This window comes from Chelonoidis abingdonii, chromosome 1, assembly GCF_003597395.2.
Source record: "Chelonoidis abingdonii isolate Lonesome George chromosome 1, CheloAbing_2.0, whole genome shotgun sequence".
Classification (NCBI taxonomy): domain Eukaryota; kingdom Metazoa; phylum Chordata; order Testudines; family Testudinidae; genus Chelonoidis; species Chelonoidis abingdonii.
In genome coordinates, this window is record NC_133769.1 from 322,724,485 (window position 1) to 322,743,367 (window position 18,883).

An 18,883-nucleotide genomic window follows, 5' to 3' on the forward strand; every position below is an offset into this window, starting at 1 on the left:
AGAAACTGAGCACACTTTGTGGAAAGATACACCACCCAGAGTTTGCCCAGCTTTTGGAGAAACATCTCTAATATGGAAAATTAAATTACTATTCAACTATATTATAGTAGCAAACTTACACAAAAGACAAAGCCACAAATATCTGGCTGAAATAGAATGTGAGCAATCTCATCTGGTAGATACAAGTATCCACACTCCACAGAACCTTAGTATTCTACACTGTATATGAGGAATGTACTTAAAGTTTAAGCTTAATACTGGGGCAGAAGCTAAGGCTTTACCAATTCATCTTTTCAAACTGATACCAGGTCTCATCCAGATAAAATTGTCTGAGAACAGAACTCTTCCAGAACAGACTCTGAACAGGACACACTAACAGCAGCAACAGACAAAAACAAGCTCAATCCTCAGTTCATCACCACTAAGGCTACTTCTACATAGCAAGGGATATGATTCACAGCTCACAAACATGTTGTATGTGAGCTGGGACTCAGTGTATAGTGCAAGCTCAATGAATCAGTACAAGTATATATAGTAGCGTAATCATGGCAGTGTGGGTAGTGGTGGCACAGATTAGTACTTACCCCATAGAGGTTCAGGTGGGTTTGTACTCAGAATGGCTAAGCCATGTCACCCCTGCCCATGCTACCATGGCTATGCTATGTTTATAATCGCACAAGCTCTCACTGAGTTAGCGTAAGTATGTGTACAGAAGCTGGGAATCACACCCCTGGTATATAGTGCAGAAATAGCAACAGGCATCCACAACACCATTTGTAGGCAGAGAAGCTTACACAGAGCCACATCTAATACATGGAATAGGTATACTGCACACCAATGCACCCAGCACTAAATTGACAGTGCAATATCCAGCAGTATTTGCAGGAACAAGAGAGTTCTGTGGGAAGCATACCATATATACAAACCTATCAGTCACCTGTCATACACAGCTGCAGAAATATACCTTTTGTAGTGACACACACTCAAAGATGCACTCAGGCAGTTAGAAAAGGAAAGGGTCATAGCCAAAGTGAACATACCCAATCCATGGGTTAACAGTGTGGTGATAACTAAAGCTAAATAGCAAGATAAGGATTTGTTTGCATCCCAGAGACCTGAATAAGGCTATACTGATCCAGTATTATTCCATTCCCACACAAGCGGATGTTCAGTGCCAACAAGCTCATAAAAGCATATTCACTATAGTAGATAAGAAAGATGGATATTGGGAAGTTACATTAGCTAAAGAGTCATCTCAATGGTTCACCTTCAGTACACCGTGGCACAGATACAAGTTTCGCCATATACCTTTTGGAATAAAAGGCAACTTGTGAAGTATTTCAACAAAAGAACAGTGATACATATGGAGCTATTTCAGGAATCCATATAATAGCAGATGACATGATAATAGCAGCATCAACTCAGGCAGAACATGATTAGATACTGAAGAAAGTGAAGGCAAGTCTCAGAGGGCTCACAGTACATTAAAGCAGCTGCGAGAAATACAGAAGAAATACTATAACTGGACAGCAAACCCACTATCTGTGTTCCCTTATTGAGATCTGATATGAACTAAACACAAGGATGGTAATCAGCAAGGGTGGTAGCTACAGGTCCAGAGCCATAGTCATAGCACACAGATATCTACAGGGGAAACATACAGATGTAAGAGAAAGCACCTAGACACCTGACTGTACCATAGCAGAAACAGATACACAACAGATATCTAAATCAGAAGAATCATATGAGCAGCAATTGGTAACTGCACAAGATGAGGAACAATCAGAATCAAAACCAATATCTTCTGAGACACGGGTTACATCAGAACCATCAGAAAATAAATTCACAAGAAGTGGACATTACGTATGCATACCAGCACAACACTGTGACTTGTGTGATAATTATATACCAGAACTATGCGAGCAGCATAAACCAATGGTAAAGTCTAAGATCCAACAGGGTAAGTATTAACCTCTAATCTGTACAGATGAAGATTAAGCAGCAAGCGGTCAGCAGTGTTTTAAGAGTCTTCTCATGCCTCAGGTCTGGTGCTGAGGCCATTGTTTGAGAAGTTTTTTGGAGGAAATTTTAAGAATAAAGAAAGGGAGATGTGTATATTGTGGCAAGGTCACTTTAATACTAGCCATGCATAATCACCAGAGAGCCTCCAGGTGCAAGGGGTCTCACATGATCACATAATTGTAGAAATGTAGCACTAGAAGGAACTTTGATTGGTTATCTAGTCCAGGGGTTTTCAACCTTTTCTCTTTCTAAGGCCCCCTCAATATGCTATAAAAACTCCACGGCCCACTTGTGCTAGAACAACTGTTTTTCTGCATCTAAAACCAGGGCCAGCATTAGGGGGGTAGCAAGTAGGGCAATTGCCCTGTGTCCCATGGCACAGAGTGCCTTGCAAAGCTAATTTGCTCAGGCTTTGATTTCAGCCCCAGGTGGTGGGACTTTGAGCCCCAGGCTTCAGCCCCAGGTGGTGGAGCTTTGGCTTCCTGCAGGTTTAATGCCAGATCTGCTTGGCAGACATCCTGACACTGGCTTGCGGCCCCCCAGTGGGTCCCCAACCCCTGGTTGAGAACCACCGATCTAGTACAATCCCCTGCACTAAGGCAGGACTAAGTATTATCTAGACCATCCCTGACAGGTGTTTGTCTAACCCGGGAGTCGGTAAGCACCCTGGCAGGCCGGGCCAGTTTGTTTACCTCCTGTGTCCGCAGGCTTGGTTGATCATGGCTCCCACTGGCCGCAGTTCGCTGCTCCAGGCCAATGGGGGTGGCGGGAAGCCACGGCCAGCACATCCCTCGGTCCATGCCACTTCCCGCAACTGCCATTGACCTGGAGTGGGAGCCGCAATCAGCCGAACCTGCAGACATGGCCAGTAAACAAACTGACCCAGCCCGCCATGGTCCTTACCCTGGCAAGTCGCGTGCCAGAGGCTGCCGACCCCTGGTCTAACTGTTCTTAAAAATCTCCTAAGTAATTTGTTCCAGTGCTTAACTACCCTTACAGTTAGGAAATTGTTCCTAATGTCTAATCTAAATCTCCCTTTCTGCAATTTATTTATTTTCCTGTCCTCAGTGGATAAGATGAACAATTTATCATCCTGCTTTTCATAACAACCTTTTAAGTACTTGAAGACTATTATATTTGCTCAGTTTTCTCTTCTTCAGACTGAACAAACCCATTTTTTTCAATCTTTTCTTGTAGGTCATGTTTTCTAGATCTTTAATCATTTTTTTTGCTCTCCTCCGGACTTTCTCCAATTTGTCTACCTCTTTCCCAAACTGTGGCACTCACAACTGGGCACAGTACTCTATTTGAGACCTTATCAGTGCTGAGCAGAGTTGAAGAATTATTTCTCATGTCTTGCTTACAACACTCCTGCTAATAAATCCTAAAACGATGTTCACTTTTTTCCCCCAACAGTATTACACTGTTGACTCATTTAGTTTATGATCCACTACAACCCACAGATCCTTTTCTGCAGTACTCCTTCCTAAGCAGCCATTTCCCATTTTGTGTTTAGGCAACTGATTATCCCTTCATAAGCATAATATTTTGCATCCGTTCTTATTGAATTTCACCCTATTTCAGACCACTTCTCTAGTTAGTCAAGATCACTTTGAATTCTAATCCTGTCCTCCAACACACTTGAAACCCCTCCCAGCTTGGTATCATCCAAAAACTTTATAAGCATACTTTCTATGCCATTACCAAATCATTTACGAACATATTGAATAGATCAACAATTGGGTCCAACTCAATATGCTCCATTCATAACTGCTCTCTGAGTACAGTATTCCAACCAGTCATGCACTCACTTTATAGTACATTCATCTAGACCAGGGGTTGGCAACCTATGACACGTGTGCCGAAGGCAGCACGTGAGCCGATTTTCAGTGGCATTCACATTGCCCGGGTCCTGGCCACCAGTCCGGGGGGCTCTGCATTTTAATTTTAAATTAAGCTTCTTAAATATTTAAAAAACTTTTACTTTACATAAAACAATAGTTTAGTTATATATTATAGAGACTTATAGAAAGACCTTCCAAAAATGTTAAAATGTATTACTGGCAAACCAAACCTTAAATTAGAGTGAATAAATGAAGTGGCACACCACTTCTGAAAGGTTGCCAACCCCTGATCTAGACTATATTTCCCTAGTTTGCTTATAACAATGTCATATGAAACAGTAACAAAAGCCTCCCTAAAGTTCAGATATATCACACTTACTGCTTCCTTCCATCCACAAGGCTTGTTAATCTAACAAAGAAGGATATTCGGTTGTTTTGACATCATTTGTTCTTGACAAATCCATGCTGACTGTTACTTATCACCTTATCTTCTAATCTTCTATGATGCCTGAACACTCAGGTGTCTGCACGCTCAGTCTGTAGGAGACATCTTTTTATGCATCTAATAAAAAGATTCCAACTTTAATCTCACTTAAGGTTTCTGCAGTACAGAGGCTGCAGTATACTCAAGGAAGATGCTACTGGCTGCCTAACCGACCTAGAAAGGGCTATATTTTTGGCTAGAGCCGTCTCACATACCTAGTCCACTGCTTTCCCTTACCGGGGAAACTGTGGCACAGCCGAGTGCTGCTGCAGCTAAGACATCAGCTGACAGTGAGAAAACTGAGGCAGTTCAGGAGTATTGCATAATATGGGATTCCCACCCAGGCCTGGGAAGGATATGTAGGAAGCAGCCACAATGCTCTTTTCAGAAGGTAGCCATGGATACTGAGGAACATCTTAGTCAAGGGACTCTGACAGTCCATATGGAAGTGAAGCAGAGAGAGGAATCTGTCCGTGGGGAAGGAACGTAAGATTATCCCAAAGAAGTGAGATGGTTTCCTCATATACCCACCTCAGACACCACAGGGGTGGAAACAGACACCTGCAGAGGGTGTGCCAAACTTGGGGAGGGATATTGCGGGACACCTTAGTCAAGGGCCTATCAACCCCAACATGGAAGTGGGGCAGAGAGAAGAATAAGTCCCTTACTGCTTTGTTAAGACCAGCTTTCCAGGGGGCCCTGGGACCACCCAAACTATAAGGAGGGTGCTTCCTACACCATGCCAAAAGGAAGCACTACTATCACTTAAAGTTAGAGAATGATGGACAAGAGAGGTGATTCTGAAGTAAAAACCAAGCAAGGGTCCATGTTGGCAACTGCTAGGTCTTCAAGTCACTCAAAGTATGAGATGGGCAGAATTTGAGGACCAGTTCCTAGGAGCTAGCAAATACCCCTTTCAGGCACAGCTAGAGACCTCCTTGGAGCCTTGGTTCTTAACCAATTCAGTCTTAGTGCAAAGCAACTAGCACCATGAACATTCACTATGTATGCGGGGCTGTGTTGTTGTGTGTGTGTGTGTGTGTGTGTGTAGGAATTTACTCAACATGCAGCAAATCCTTCTCTGAATTTGACACTACAGGTTGAGGTTGTGCCAAATCTTTAGAGGCTGGGCTTGGCCTATGAAAATAATTTGGCCCTAATATTACAATGGGTAAACTGTAGGCTGGCATCAGACATTAATTTAGGTCATTATTGAGCAGCATATTTTGCATGGGGATATCAGACTTCCAGAACCCTAAGAGCAACTTTTAGTTAGGTTACTGGAGAGGTGGTTTGTATCAGAACAACAAAGGGTAAGCAAAGGAGGATTTACAAAGGGCTACGGAATTTAGGGACCTGCAACGAGAGGAGAGCTCTGACACCCTGACCCCCAAAATTCCAAAAAACACTTAAGATGACAAAGTGAGTCATAACTATTACAAGAGTGATGGAAGGCTGGGATTGGATTGGCTCAGTCAAAGTAGTACAGATCTGACTAATGTAGAGGCTGTTGGTGCAAGTTTCCTCACAGGGAGGGGAGTTAGCTTAGAAAAGGAAATTTAAGTTCATAATGACATTAAAAAGTGCATATTCTTTGGTGAATTGGGATCCCATTCATTCAGGATTGGAGGAATTATATCTACAGTATAGGAGCCCAATGAATAATGCCCATGGTGGCATTCAAACGCATACAAGGGTATAGAGGCCCCTGTCAGGGAAAATACTCCAGAGGTACATATGTGGTAAATTCTTCCTATGTATCCGTTCATTCTGGATCAAGTGAAAGGTCACATGAGTAGGTGATATATGGGCACAATATTGTTTATTTGGCCCACAGACAAGTGGACAATTCCTCTTGGAAGTTCAGTTGCTAGGCCTCAGCAGTGAGGCTGCTCTGTTCAGCATAGATGGCTGTACATGCTCTGCGGGCATGGGAACAGATCAGGACATTGAGTGTTTGGATCTGTAGGCAAAGTATTATGCATTGCAAACACAGACAGTCAGTCAATTCACTTGGAGGGACTCACAGCTGGGCCTTCATGGTGAGGTGATTCTGAGTTGGTATGGCAGGAGTGATATGCTCGAGGACCAGCTGATGCCCTTCTTACACTCTTTGACAACCAGGAAATAGCCACTTGAAATCATCATTGTACACCAAGCAAAAATTACTAGGGATTTTGTAAGGGCTTGGCTTAATCAAGGCAAAAAGCTGATATGGGGGAGATCCTGGACCTTTCCCCAAGTGCGATTGTAAACCGCTCTAAAATAATGCAGGGAAGGATATAGCAAGGACCTGATTAGCCTGCATGATGCAAGCAAAGGACCTCTTCCATTCTGTTCGTACAGTGCCTACCACAATGGATACCCATTCTTGGTTGGTCTTTAAGCATTACTATAATAAACACGATTAATAAGAATATGGGTGAATTGGGAAGTGGCTAAATTTGTATGCGATTATATTTGGTACCTGAATTATTCAGGAGAGATGACGTGTACCTCTCCAACAGGGGACCAGATATATTTTTGAAGAAAGAAGGAAATTTTGAACTATTTGGGAACACAACTGGAGGGAAGTCAGCCAAACGAACAGCTGGTGCCTCTTTGTGGCAGATGTCCACTGCATGGAGCTAGAATTCAGGATGTGGCAAAATGTCACTGATCAAGAGACTGATCAAGCCCTTGGACAACTACCCCTTCCTACTTCTCCATATGGGCACCAATGATACTTCCAAGAATGACCTTGAGTTGGTCACTGCGGACTATGTGCCTGTCATAGTATTCCTTCCCAAATCTGAACCTTAGAGTTCAGAAAATGAGATACTAGCATGAATCCTCTAAGCTTAATTACCAGCTTAGATCTGATAGCACTGCCACCACCCAAAAATATAGTGTTTTGGGACACTCTGATCTCCCCAACCTTCCCTGGGGATCCCAAGAACCCAAATCCCTTGGGTTCTTAAAACCAGGAGAAATAAACCATTCCCCCCTCCTTTCCCCCTCCCAGACTTTCCCTCTCTGGCTATCCTAGAGACTATCTGATCCCCACTCTTAATCCAACACAGACATGTCCTTCCCTTCCACAGAGCAACCAGATTCAGAAAACGAGATCCATCTCTCCCCCCTTTCCAATCCCCCACCATCCTGTGAGTTTAAACCCAATCCCCTGGGATTAACCGGGAAAAAAATCAATCAGGTTCTCTTAAAAGAATCTTTATAAAGAAAGGAAACTAAAATTATCTCTTAACTCAAGATGTAACTTATACAGGTCCTATAGCTTACGACACTAGAGAAAACTTTCCCCCAATCTAATTACAATCAAAATATCCAGCACGTACACATGAAAAGTGAACCAGCCAGATCCACTATGTGCCAATAGAAAAAAATTAAAAGACTAAACCGCCTTTCTTATTACGTTTGAAACGGAGACGTTCGAGAGTGCTAAGGGTAATGCTGGTCTCTCTCAGACCCCAGAGAAAGAACAACCACTAGACAAAGAAACCACACAAAGCGCCCTCCACCCTATTAAATATGTTGTCTCCTGATTGGTCCTCTGGTCAGGTGTTCCAGTTCCCTGCTTGTAACCCTTTACAGGTAAAAGAGACATTAACCCTTAATCTGTTTATGACAGTGCCTCTGGGAAGAAGGATAAAAGAGTTTGAGGCACCAGTCATGTTCTCATCCATCCTCTTTGTTGAAGGAAAAGACCCAGAGCTTCAGTGTGAAACTGGAGAAAAGCCTGTTGAGAGTGTTTGGATTAAGTTTAGAGGTGAGAGCAAAAAGCGTGATATTGTGGTGTGCGTCTGCAATAGACCATGAAACTAGAAGGATGAGGTAGACGAGGCTTTCTTCAGACAACTAACAGAAGTTTCTGGATCACATGCCCTGGTTCTCATGGGTGATGAGAATCACCCTGACATCTGCTGGGAGAGCAATACAGCAGTGCACAGACAATCCAGGAAGTTTTTGGAGAGTGTTGGGGACGACTTCCTGGTGCAAGTGCTGGAGGAACCAACTAGGGACCTTGCTCGCCTTGACCTGCTGCTCAGAAACAGGGAAGAATTTAGTTTAGTTTTAGTTGGGGTTGGTCCTGCTTTGAACAGGGAGCCAGACTAGATGACCCTGAGGTCTCTTCCAACCCTAATCTTATATGATTCTATGAATTGGTAGGGGAAATAGAAGTGGATGACAACCTGGGCAGCAGTGACTATGAGGAGAGTCGAGTCCAGGATCCTGACAAAAGGAGGAAAGGAGAGCAGCAGAATACAGACCCTGGACTTCAGAAAAGCAGATTTTGATTCCCTCATGGAACTGATGGGCAAGATCCCTTGGGAGGCTAATGAGGGGGAAAGGAGGCCAGGAGAGCTGGCTGTATTTTAAAGAAATCCTTTTGAGGGCACGGGAACAAACCATCCCGATGTGCAGAAAGAATAGCAAATATGGCAGGTGACTAGGTTGGCTTAACAGAGAAATCTTCGGTGAGCTTAAACACAAAAAGGAAGCTTATAAGAAGTGCAAACTTGGACAGATATCTAAGGAGGGGTATAAAATATTATTTGAGCATACAGGGTGTAATCAGAAAGGCCAAAGCACAACTGGAGTTGCATCTTGCAAAGGCCGTGAAGGGTAACAAAAAGAGTTTCTACAGGTACATTAGCAACAAGAAGGTGGTCAGGGAAAGTGTGGGACCTTTACTGAATGGGGGTGGCAACCTAGTGACAGATGTGGAAAAAGCTGAAGTACTCAATGCTTTTTTTGCCTCAGTCTTCACAGACAAGGTCAGCTCCCAGACTGCTGCACTGGGCAGCACAGTGTGGGGAGGAGGTGAGCAGCCCTCAGTGATGAAAGAACAGGTTCAGGACTATTTAGAAAAACTAGGCATGCACAAGTCCCTGTGGCCGGATATGCATCTGAGGGTGCTGAGGGAGTTGGCTGATGTGATTGCAGAGCCACTGACCATAATCTTTGAAAACTCATGATGATTGGGGGAGGTTCTGGACAATTGGAAAAAGGCAAATATAGCTCCCATCTTAAAAAGGGAAAAAGGAGAATCTGGGGAACTACAGACCGGAGCCTCACCTCAGTCCCTGGAAAAATCATGGAGTAGGTCCTCAAGGAATCCACTTTGAAGCACTTGTAGGAGAGGAGGGTGATCAGGGACAGTCAACATGGATTCAGCGAGGCCAAGTCATGCCTGACCAACTTGATAGCCTTCTATGATGAGATAACTTGCTCTGTGCATATGGGGAAAGTGGTGGATGTGATATACGTTGACTTTAGCAAAGCTTTTGATACAGTCTCCCACAGAATTCTTGCCAGCAAGTTAAAGAGGTATAGATTGGATAGATGGACTATAAGGTAGATAGAAAGCTGGCTAGATCGTCAACCTCAGGCAGTGATCAATAGCTCGATGTCTAGTTAGCAGCCGGTATCAAGCGAAGTGCTCCAGGAGTCGGTCCTGGGGCTGATTTTGTTCAACATCTTCATTAATGATCTGGATGATTGGAGGGACTGCACCCTTAGCAAGTTCATGGGTGACACTAAACTGGGGGGAGAGGTAGATACACTGGAGGGTAGGGATAGGATCCAGAGTGACCTAGACAAATTGGAGGATTAAGACAAAAGAAATCTGAGGAGATTCAACAAGGACAAGGACAAGTGCAGACTCCTGCATTTAGGATGGAAGAATCCCATGCACTGCTATTGGCTGGGGACTGACTGGCTAAGGGGCAGTTTGGGAGAAAAGGACCTGGGGATTACAGTGGATGAGAAGCTGGATATGAGTCAACAGTGTGCCCTTGTTGCCAAGAAAGCTAATGGCATATTGGGCTGCATTAGTAGGAGCATTGCCAGTTGATCTAGGGAAGTGATTATTCCCCTCTATTCAGCACTTGTCAGGCCACATCTGGAGTATTGTATCCAGTTTTGGGGGCCCCACTACAAAAAGGATGTCGACAAATTGGAGAGAGTCCACCAGTGTAGCCCATAGGATTATTTTGCTAGCTATTATATCCTAGTAATCCAGCCAGCTGTATCAAATAATGTTTCTCTTTCTGAATCAATCCATTTTATTCTTATATTTTATCAGTATTAATTCCTTTGAATTTGTGTGTTGAGGCATATGATGTGTTTCCTAATAATTATACATAGTTTTGCTAAAATGCAAGAAGCCTACCGGCCTGTACCTGGTAAAATCCACTAAATAGCTAAAAGTATAATCAGTTAAGAGTAAGTCAGCATAAAAAGTGGTAACCTTTGGCACAGATAGGAATGGTCCCTGAACTTTGGGGAACCAAAGGGAGGAAACTATGCACGACACTGAAGAGGTTTTTTCGGCATCTACAACCAGCTGGTAACGGCAGGGTATACAGCAACCTGGAAGTCAACAAGATAGCCTAGACTGGCAGTTTTTGGAGTAAGATAATCCTTATTAATATATATAGAGAAGTGTCATAATCCACTAACCTACAGGATAAGGGTACCCATAAATTTCTTAAGATATGGAAATAAGATTTGCATATAGTAGGTTGAGCCTGAATTACATAGCGTCAGGATCCTATAAAATAGGATGAAGGATGAAGTCTAGAGCACTCTTTTAGCTCTTCGTGCTCTTTTAGTCTTTAGCTCTACAGACTATATTTTTATCTACTTAGCGTGATCGAAGATAGAATGTTAGCAGCTCAGCTTGTGTAGTATAGTGTAACTACTCAACATTCCTAACTATTGGGGAAGCCAGCACCATCATGTTATCAGGGGTGCCAAAGTAAGGCTGGTCCTTCACCTCCTATTACTGGGTCCTCAAGGAAGGGTGTGAGTATTTTAAGTTAAGGTACTTATTATAGGAATGTTATCACCAGGAGTTTTGGAATTCTTTTACTGTTTTGCAGTGATAAGTTTCATAGCATTTACTATTCTTTTGTCAATCTCAAAGTTTTTATTAATTTGGTATTGTCCTCAGTGCAAGTGATTTTGCCAGGTACCCCGAGAGTCCTCTCCTGATACAGAACTCTGAGTTCTCATAACCTGCAGTCTGAATTGGACAAGAACCTATAAATCTTCTGGTCGAATGCGTTCAGTGACAAGCCATAACAATTAACCCATAAAATTCTGCTCAACACCAGAGCACAACGAAATTGATTAGGGGGCTGGGGCACATGACTTATGAGGAGAGGCTGAGGGAACTGGGCTTATTTAGTCTGCAGAAGAGAAGAGTGAGGGGAGACTGGAAAAGAGGAGACTAAGTGGGGATATGATAGAGGTATATAAAATCATGAGTGGTGTGGAGAAAGTGAATAAGAAAAAGTTATTTACTTGTTCCCATGATATAAGAACTACGGGGCACCAAATGAAATTAATAGGCAGCAGGTTTAAACAAATAAAATGAAGTTCTTCACACAGCGCACAGTGAACTTGTGAAACTCCTTGCCTGAGGAGGTTGTGGAGGCTAGGACTATAACAGGGTTTAAAAGAGAACTAGATAAATTCATGGAGGTTAAGTCCATTAATGGCTATTAGCCAGGATGGGTAAGGAATGATGTCCTTAGCTTCTATTTGTCAGAGGGTGGTGATGGATGGCAGGAGAGAGATCACTTGATCATTACTTATTAGTTCATTCCTTCTGGGGCACCTGGCACTGGCCGCTGTTGGTAGACAGGATACTGGGCTAAATGGACCTTTGGTCTGACCCAGTACGGCTATTCTTACGTTCTTATGATTTGACAGCAGCCTTCAACTACCTGAAAGAGGCTTCCAAAGAGGATGGAGCTAGGCTGTTCTCAGTATTGGCAGATGACAGAACAAGGAGCAATGGTATCAAGTTGCAGTAAGGGAGATCTAGGTTGGATATTAAGAAAAACTATTTCACTAGGAGGGTGAGAGGTGAAGTACTGACAGGGTACCCATAGGGAAGTCCAGTGTGGGCAATCTCCATCCTATGATGTTTTTTAAGGCCGCTTTCACAAAGCACGCTGAGGCTGGGATGATAAGTGTCGGAATGGTCCGCTTTGAGCCGATGGGGGGTTGAGAGATCTTTAAGAGACTTGACACTCACAGCCCAAACTTGGATGTTTTAGAAACACGGAGGGAAAATCAGAGAGCAACGTTCTATAAAAGAGTATACGCCATAATATAGAAAACTCATTAATCTTCTATTGAAACAGAATTCTAAGAATACTAGGTAAAAATGATCTATCATTAGTCAAAGAAACGATCACATGGCCGATCTGGATATTATACAATTACTGAGGAAGATCTAGGAAGATTTAGGGACGGAACACCAAATCCTCGTAGTCAGAAATTGAAAGGATACAAGGGGTTGGGCTACTATACATGCTAAACGTATCTAGAGGGAACACACCCACGAGCACAGCACCCCATTCATAAATCTCTTAAAACCAGCAATGATACCGCAACTTCAATGAAGTTAATTGCGAATAGTTTCCAAGAATAAAGTAAAATCTTGCTGCCGATTACACCGACATTCCTTTTATCTTGTGTCTGTTCCTTCCTGCCTGCAAAGAAAGAATTACTCTCTTAATTATGACCCATGAGTCATAAACCAAATAGGTTAAGGGTTAATGTCCTTTTACCTGTAAAGGTTAGAAGATCATGAAACATGGCTGACAACTGAAAGAGGACCAAAAAGACAAGATCACTTCAGAATCACTATTGGAGGAGGGAAGTATTCTCTATATGTTATTTCACACATATTTGTTGCTATTGAGAGCATCAGTAGGGTAAGAAATCTGCAGTTTTCGCGACTCAAGCGAATAAAGGAGCATAAACAGAGGAGATTTACACAAGTTAGAGACGTACCCAGGCTTCCCAATTTTCTGAACAGCTTTCATGTTTCAAATTAAGAATAGCAGTGCAAGGACTAGTTCTTGTTTCTTTCATTAAACTTGTATGGTTCTTTTTGCTCGGAAAGGATTGTTACCTCTGTTTGCCGTAAATGAAATTAAGGCGGGGGGGGGGGGGTGTCCCTCTAGTCTATATGAATCTTGAGTACCCTGTAATGTATTATCCATCCTGATTTTACAGAGATAATTTTTACCTTTTCTTTCTTTAATTAAAAGCTTTCTTTTTAAGAACTTGATTGATTTTTCCTCGTTTTAAAATCCAAGGGATTGAGTCTGAACTCACCAGGGACTGGTGGGGGGAAAGGAGGGGGGATGGTTAATTCCTCCTTGTTTTAAGATCCACAGAGTTTGGATCGGTGTGAAGCCTCTCAAGGCAACCCAGAGAGGGGAAAGTCTGAGGGGACAAGAAGGGGGATAGTTAATTTCTCCTTGTTTTAAGACCCAAGGGGTTTGGGTCTGGGTTCCCCAGGGAAGGTTTTGGGGAAACAGAAAGTGTGCCAGACACTAAAAATTCTGGCTGGTGGCAGCGTACCAGATTTAAGCTAGTAATTAAGCTTAAAAGTGTTCATGCAGGTCCCCACTTTTTGTACCCTAAAGTTCAAACTTCCCTTTTATATTTATCCAAAATATTCAGAAGATTTAAACAAATAGTAATATTTGATACATTGATCAGTAAGGAAAACTAAAAAATACATTATTTTCAGATACTGTGTAGGAACGGTCTTTTTGTTTGTGTTTGTTTGGTGGGTGTGATGGTAATGGGGGTGGGGGAACCCGCATACCTGGTGAAATTATATGTACATTGCTGAATGTTCTATAACTTAAACAGGAAGTTTTTGTGATATAAAAACAGTAGAAGCAGAAAGTAAAATAGAAAGATACAATGTATAAAAGACAATGAACTAAGTAATGCGGAGAATTTGATAACACTGTGGCTCTTTCGCCTATTCACTGATTTACTGTCTATCTTTTCCCATTCCAACTAAGGCTACCTAGTTTGAGCAAATACCCAAACTAATTCCTCTTCCTTACCTATGTTTTCACCACCCAGATGAAATACCTGTTTAAATTGAATAAAAATAAATTTAAAATACTAACTGCTATAATAAAACCACCATCATCATTTATCTCTGAGATAGCACTATTAATCCACAGTGCTTTACAAAGGAGTCCTCATTTTCTTCATAACAGAGATAGGGAAACTGAGTAAAGATTTCTTCTTCCATATTCGCCATTCATTGTTAGCATACTATTAGGAACTACTGCTTACATCTTTTTAATAGGACCTGGTGGTGGAGGAGCTGGCATTTTCCTTTTTGAGACACTATCATTCCATCATCAATACCTTAAAGAAACCTATAATAAATGTGTAAAAAGCAGAACTATGAAGATCAGTGGAGCCTTAAATGTCTCTGATGAGAAAATATTACACTACAAAGGCACATCCCTAAATTGTACTGACAGGAAATAATTTCTTTACAAATTAATTCTTAAAACACAGTACATTGTGTTTTACGGTTGATCTAAAAGGCATATTGCTTGCACTGTTGCATTTCAAATCTTATTAAGAAATAAATAGCGTAGACAACCTTAGAGAACTTTCTAACAAAGTAAAATTTATTAAACTCTGGAAATGCTGGCAAAAAAAGAGCTTCAACTACTAATTTGTATTATACAATTAACTATTTACAAGAAAACCAAAATAAAATATATATGAGTTACTTACCAATAGAGATAGGGCTTATCTTTATCTACATTAATATTGTTTAATGGATCCATACGAAACCAGGTGTTAAGAGTAAACCCATTTTGGTAAGGCCACTTAGCAATAGGAGGTAACGCAATTGCCTACAGAAAAGGAAACAGTAAAAATTACTAATGCAAGTATGTGGATTTGCAGTGTTTAATCAAATATAACTATTTTGAAAGGACACAAAAATGACAATCACTGTGCTATAAATGCTTTAATGTTTAATTACTCTTATGAAATTTTCTTGTTTTCAGTTCTCCAACTACATAAATTATATCAATGAAGGACTTGAGGAGAGATGTAATAAAATCAATTAAATTATATATTGAATACCTTACAGAAGGTAAGGTATTCAATTATATAAGGTATATAATGCCAGAGAGTAAATTACTTTTATGGGTGTTAAATCACAAAATTAAACTTTTGACAACTGCAAAATCCATTTAAATGCCGGGAGCACATTATTCATAGTAGATAACACGACAAAAGATTCAACAAATTACAATTTTTAAAAATATGCCCTTTAAGGATTTGAAAACACTATACTGCTGTTTCCATGGCCTTTGAATTGATTTTATATAGTGAAGAAGTGGAGAAGTTTAATAACTGACTCTGAGGGTAAAATTAAATAAATGTTAGAGAGTAGCCTGTGTGGAAATCAAAGGATGTGATTTGATGCAATGCCATGGATGTTGGTGTTTATGAAAAATTGTTTGATTTGCTAGCCTGTGACTGACTGAAGACTTTGGCTTGTTGTACAGAGATAATAAATACAAGATATAAAACCTCTTTTCTCAGTATGGTACCCATAACTAAAGTAAATCACTTTAATGGCTTTTCAGAATTAAACATTTATGATGCTACAGATTATTATGGTAAAGCCCCAATTATGAGTGCATTCTTCTAACAAAATATAGCACATTTCTAGATAACAGAAATTAGGGATCATCAGCCTTCTGTACAACTATCTGAACACAATATTTTCTCACTTTTTGTACATGATCTAAGAAAGTATATAGAAGGAATTATTTTTCTAGGTAATTAGGTCAGTTTAATTCGAAAACCAAGCAGTTTACCTTTTTCAGTTCTATCAAGGTCATTTTAAGGAGCATGTTAGTCAAACATTTTTACTCTGGTATTAGTTAGTTTTTATCACTGATGATTACTAGGCTTTCCCTCTGCCCACTCCAAAGCAGACCCACCTTGGTGCATTTTCCCAAGGGACAGAAGAATGTGTGGGAATGAGCAACAGCAAACAAATATGTATTACTGAACAAACTAGAATAACTAGGATTCCCTGAACAGGGAAAGATTAATATATTTCAATAATTTAACAGAGAAAGTTTGCATCTGTGGTATTCTAATTACAGAGTATAGAAATGGGCAGCACTTGGTGGACTGCTTAAAAGCAGAATAGGTCAATCACGTGACACTTCTCCTGGCAAAGATTTAGAACTGCCACAACTCTGACATAAGCTAGTATGTAATAAAATCAGTTTGCATGGGGATTGTACTTTATTTTCTTGTTGTGAGGGGATGGAGGAGGAACATCTGATACTACAAACAATAAGGGAATTCAAGTAAAGTATTATAGTTGGAGAGGTGTGAAACTGTACTGAATTCATTGGGTAAAGGTGTGTTTCTTCTTGTGTATCCAGAAAGGCTCTATTATACACAGATACAGAATACCATTTGTTATTTACATAGCATCAAAAAGCATGCCATATGCACACCTCTCAAATGTTCTCTATTTTGAGCAGGGTCACTCTTTTTAGTCCCAAATATACCACAAAAAGTTGAATTCTGTTGCTGAAAATTCACAAAATCATAGAAACGTAGGGCTGTAGGGGACCTCAAGAAGTCATCAAGCCCAGCCCCCTGTGCTGAGACATGACCAGATATACCTAGACCATTCCTGGCAGATGTTTGGCTAACCAGTTCTCGGAAACTTCCAATTCCACAACCTCCATCAGAAGCTTATTCCAATGCTTAACTATTCTTGTAGAATTACAATTTTTTTTCTAATATCTAACTTGAATCTCCTTTGCTGCAGGCCATGGCCATTGCTTCTTGTCCTATTTCAATGGACATGTAGAACAATTGCTCACCATCCTCTCTATAAAAGTGCATAACACATTTGAAGATTTATCAGGCTCTCTCTCATTTTCTTTTCTCGAGACTGAACATGTCCAGTTTTTTTAACCTTTCCCCCATAGGTCAGGTTTTCTAAATCTTTCATCATTTCAGTAGCTCTCCTCTGGACTCTTTATATTTCGTCTACATCTTTCTTAAAATGTGGCTCCCAGAATTGAATACAGTACTTCAGCTGAGGCCCCACTAGTGCCAAGTGGAGCAGGACAATTACCTTCCACATCTTACAGACAACACCCCTGCTAGTACACCCCAGAATATTAGAGGAGATTACATGTAACTAGAGGATATTCAAGATATATGGTACTTATCTGGAGTTATGTCGGGTTATGTATTGTGACAAAGTCAAGCCGGATGTCTGCTGGAAGGTAGCTGTGTTAGCCCTAGAACTTTAAAGTCCCTCTTCCCTACTAGCTGAGACAGGGTTACCTCAGGTCAATTAGAGACACCTGAATCCAACTAAGTGCCGCCCAAGACCTTTAAAAACCCCTCCTCTGGTTAGAGACAGGGGGAAGAGAGAGAGAGAGAGACACACACACACACACACGCTGCTGCCAGGCTAGTGGTAGCAGGGAAATAAGCTGCTCCAGGGTGAGAGGCTATGCTTCTTGCCATAGGGGAAACAGACAGACCTGATTGCCTGCTAAGGGAAGGACTGACATCCCAGGGCAACCAAGAGGATGACATCCTGCACCAGCAAAGAGGCAATGAAAGGTATCCCCTTGGGGGTTTTTGTTTACAAGACTGTTTCTTTTTGGTTGGTGGAGGATCACCCTTCGGCTGACCCTGAGGCCTACTCTGAAAATATGACCAAGAGAGCATAGAAGGGGGAAAGCAAACTCTGCCCTGAATTGGGGCAGATTACCTAGACCTGCCTTCGCCAGAGGGGAAAGTGATAAGTCTAGAGGGATGAAGGAGATGCCTTGCCACAGTATGTGCATCATGACCCCAAAGACGGAGAATTTGAACATAGTATCTGTTGGTCTGCCCTGGCTCACCAAGTGCCTCTGACCGACAGGATAAATGGAGAGGTGAACTGACTCTTTCTAGTTCCTTCTCCACCACGAGTCAGATAAGTTCCAAAGCAGAGGAGAAGGACAGGTAGCGCAATACAGATAGGAACCAGTCATCTCAAAGATCCTCCAGTTACTGGTAAGTAAACTTTTCTTCAAGTGATGGTCCCTATTGTATCCATGCGGCTGATTGACAAGGATATCTAAAGAGGAAGATGATGCAAGGATGGCTGAACAGAGTACCACCATCCCAAATGAGGCATCAGCAGAAGAGTCCTCCACCAGGACATAATGTCTTGTAAATTTGTGAATGGAGCTTCACATGGCTGCTTTACAGATGTTCAGGAATAGTATTTCCTGAAGAGATGACATAATTGTTGTTTGAACTCAGATGGAATGAGCTCTTATCCCACTGGGGAGGTGCAGGAAGGTCTGATAGCTGACAGAGTAAAATGCAGGAAGAGATCCATTTGGAGATTCTCCAGGTGGAGAAGGCATGGTCTGACTCTTTCTGCTATAGTGATGAACAGCCTCAGGAATTTCCTGATTTGTCTTAAGCCCTGTAGGTAGAAAGCCAAAGCTCGCCAAACATCAAGGGAGTGGAGTCTTAGTTTCTGTGTAGAAGCATGCAGTTTTGGGAAGAACACAGGTAAGTGAATCAATTGGTTATGGTGAAATTCTGAAGCTACTTTAGGTGTGAATTTGGAGGGCAGATGTAAAGGAATATCATTCTTATGGGAGATAGTGTGTGAAAGATTGGTCAT

General features: G+C 41.6%; 1 protein-coding gene across 10 annotated transcripts in view; it reads right to left on the reverse strand.

Annotated features, from left to right (window-relative positions):
• The window catches only part of NBEA (neurobeachin), an 862,398-nt gene that overhangs the window by 698,263 nt on the left and 145,252 nt on the right, over nt 1–18,883 (reverse strand). For all 10 annotated transcript variants that reach the window (XM_075061639.1, XM_075061640.1, XM_075061634.1 and 7 more), the window contains exon 5: nt 14,932–15,053. In XM_075061639.1, the coding sequence (XP_074917740.1) occupies nt 14,932–15,053 (122 nt within the window). The remainder of the gene's footprint in view (nt 1–14,931; nt 15,054–18,883) is intronic.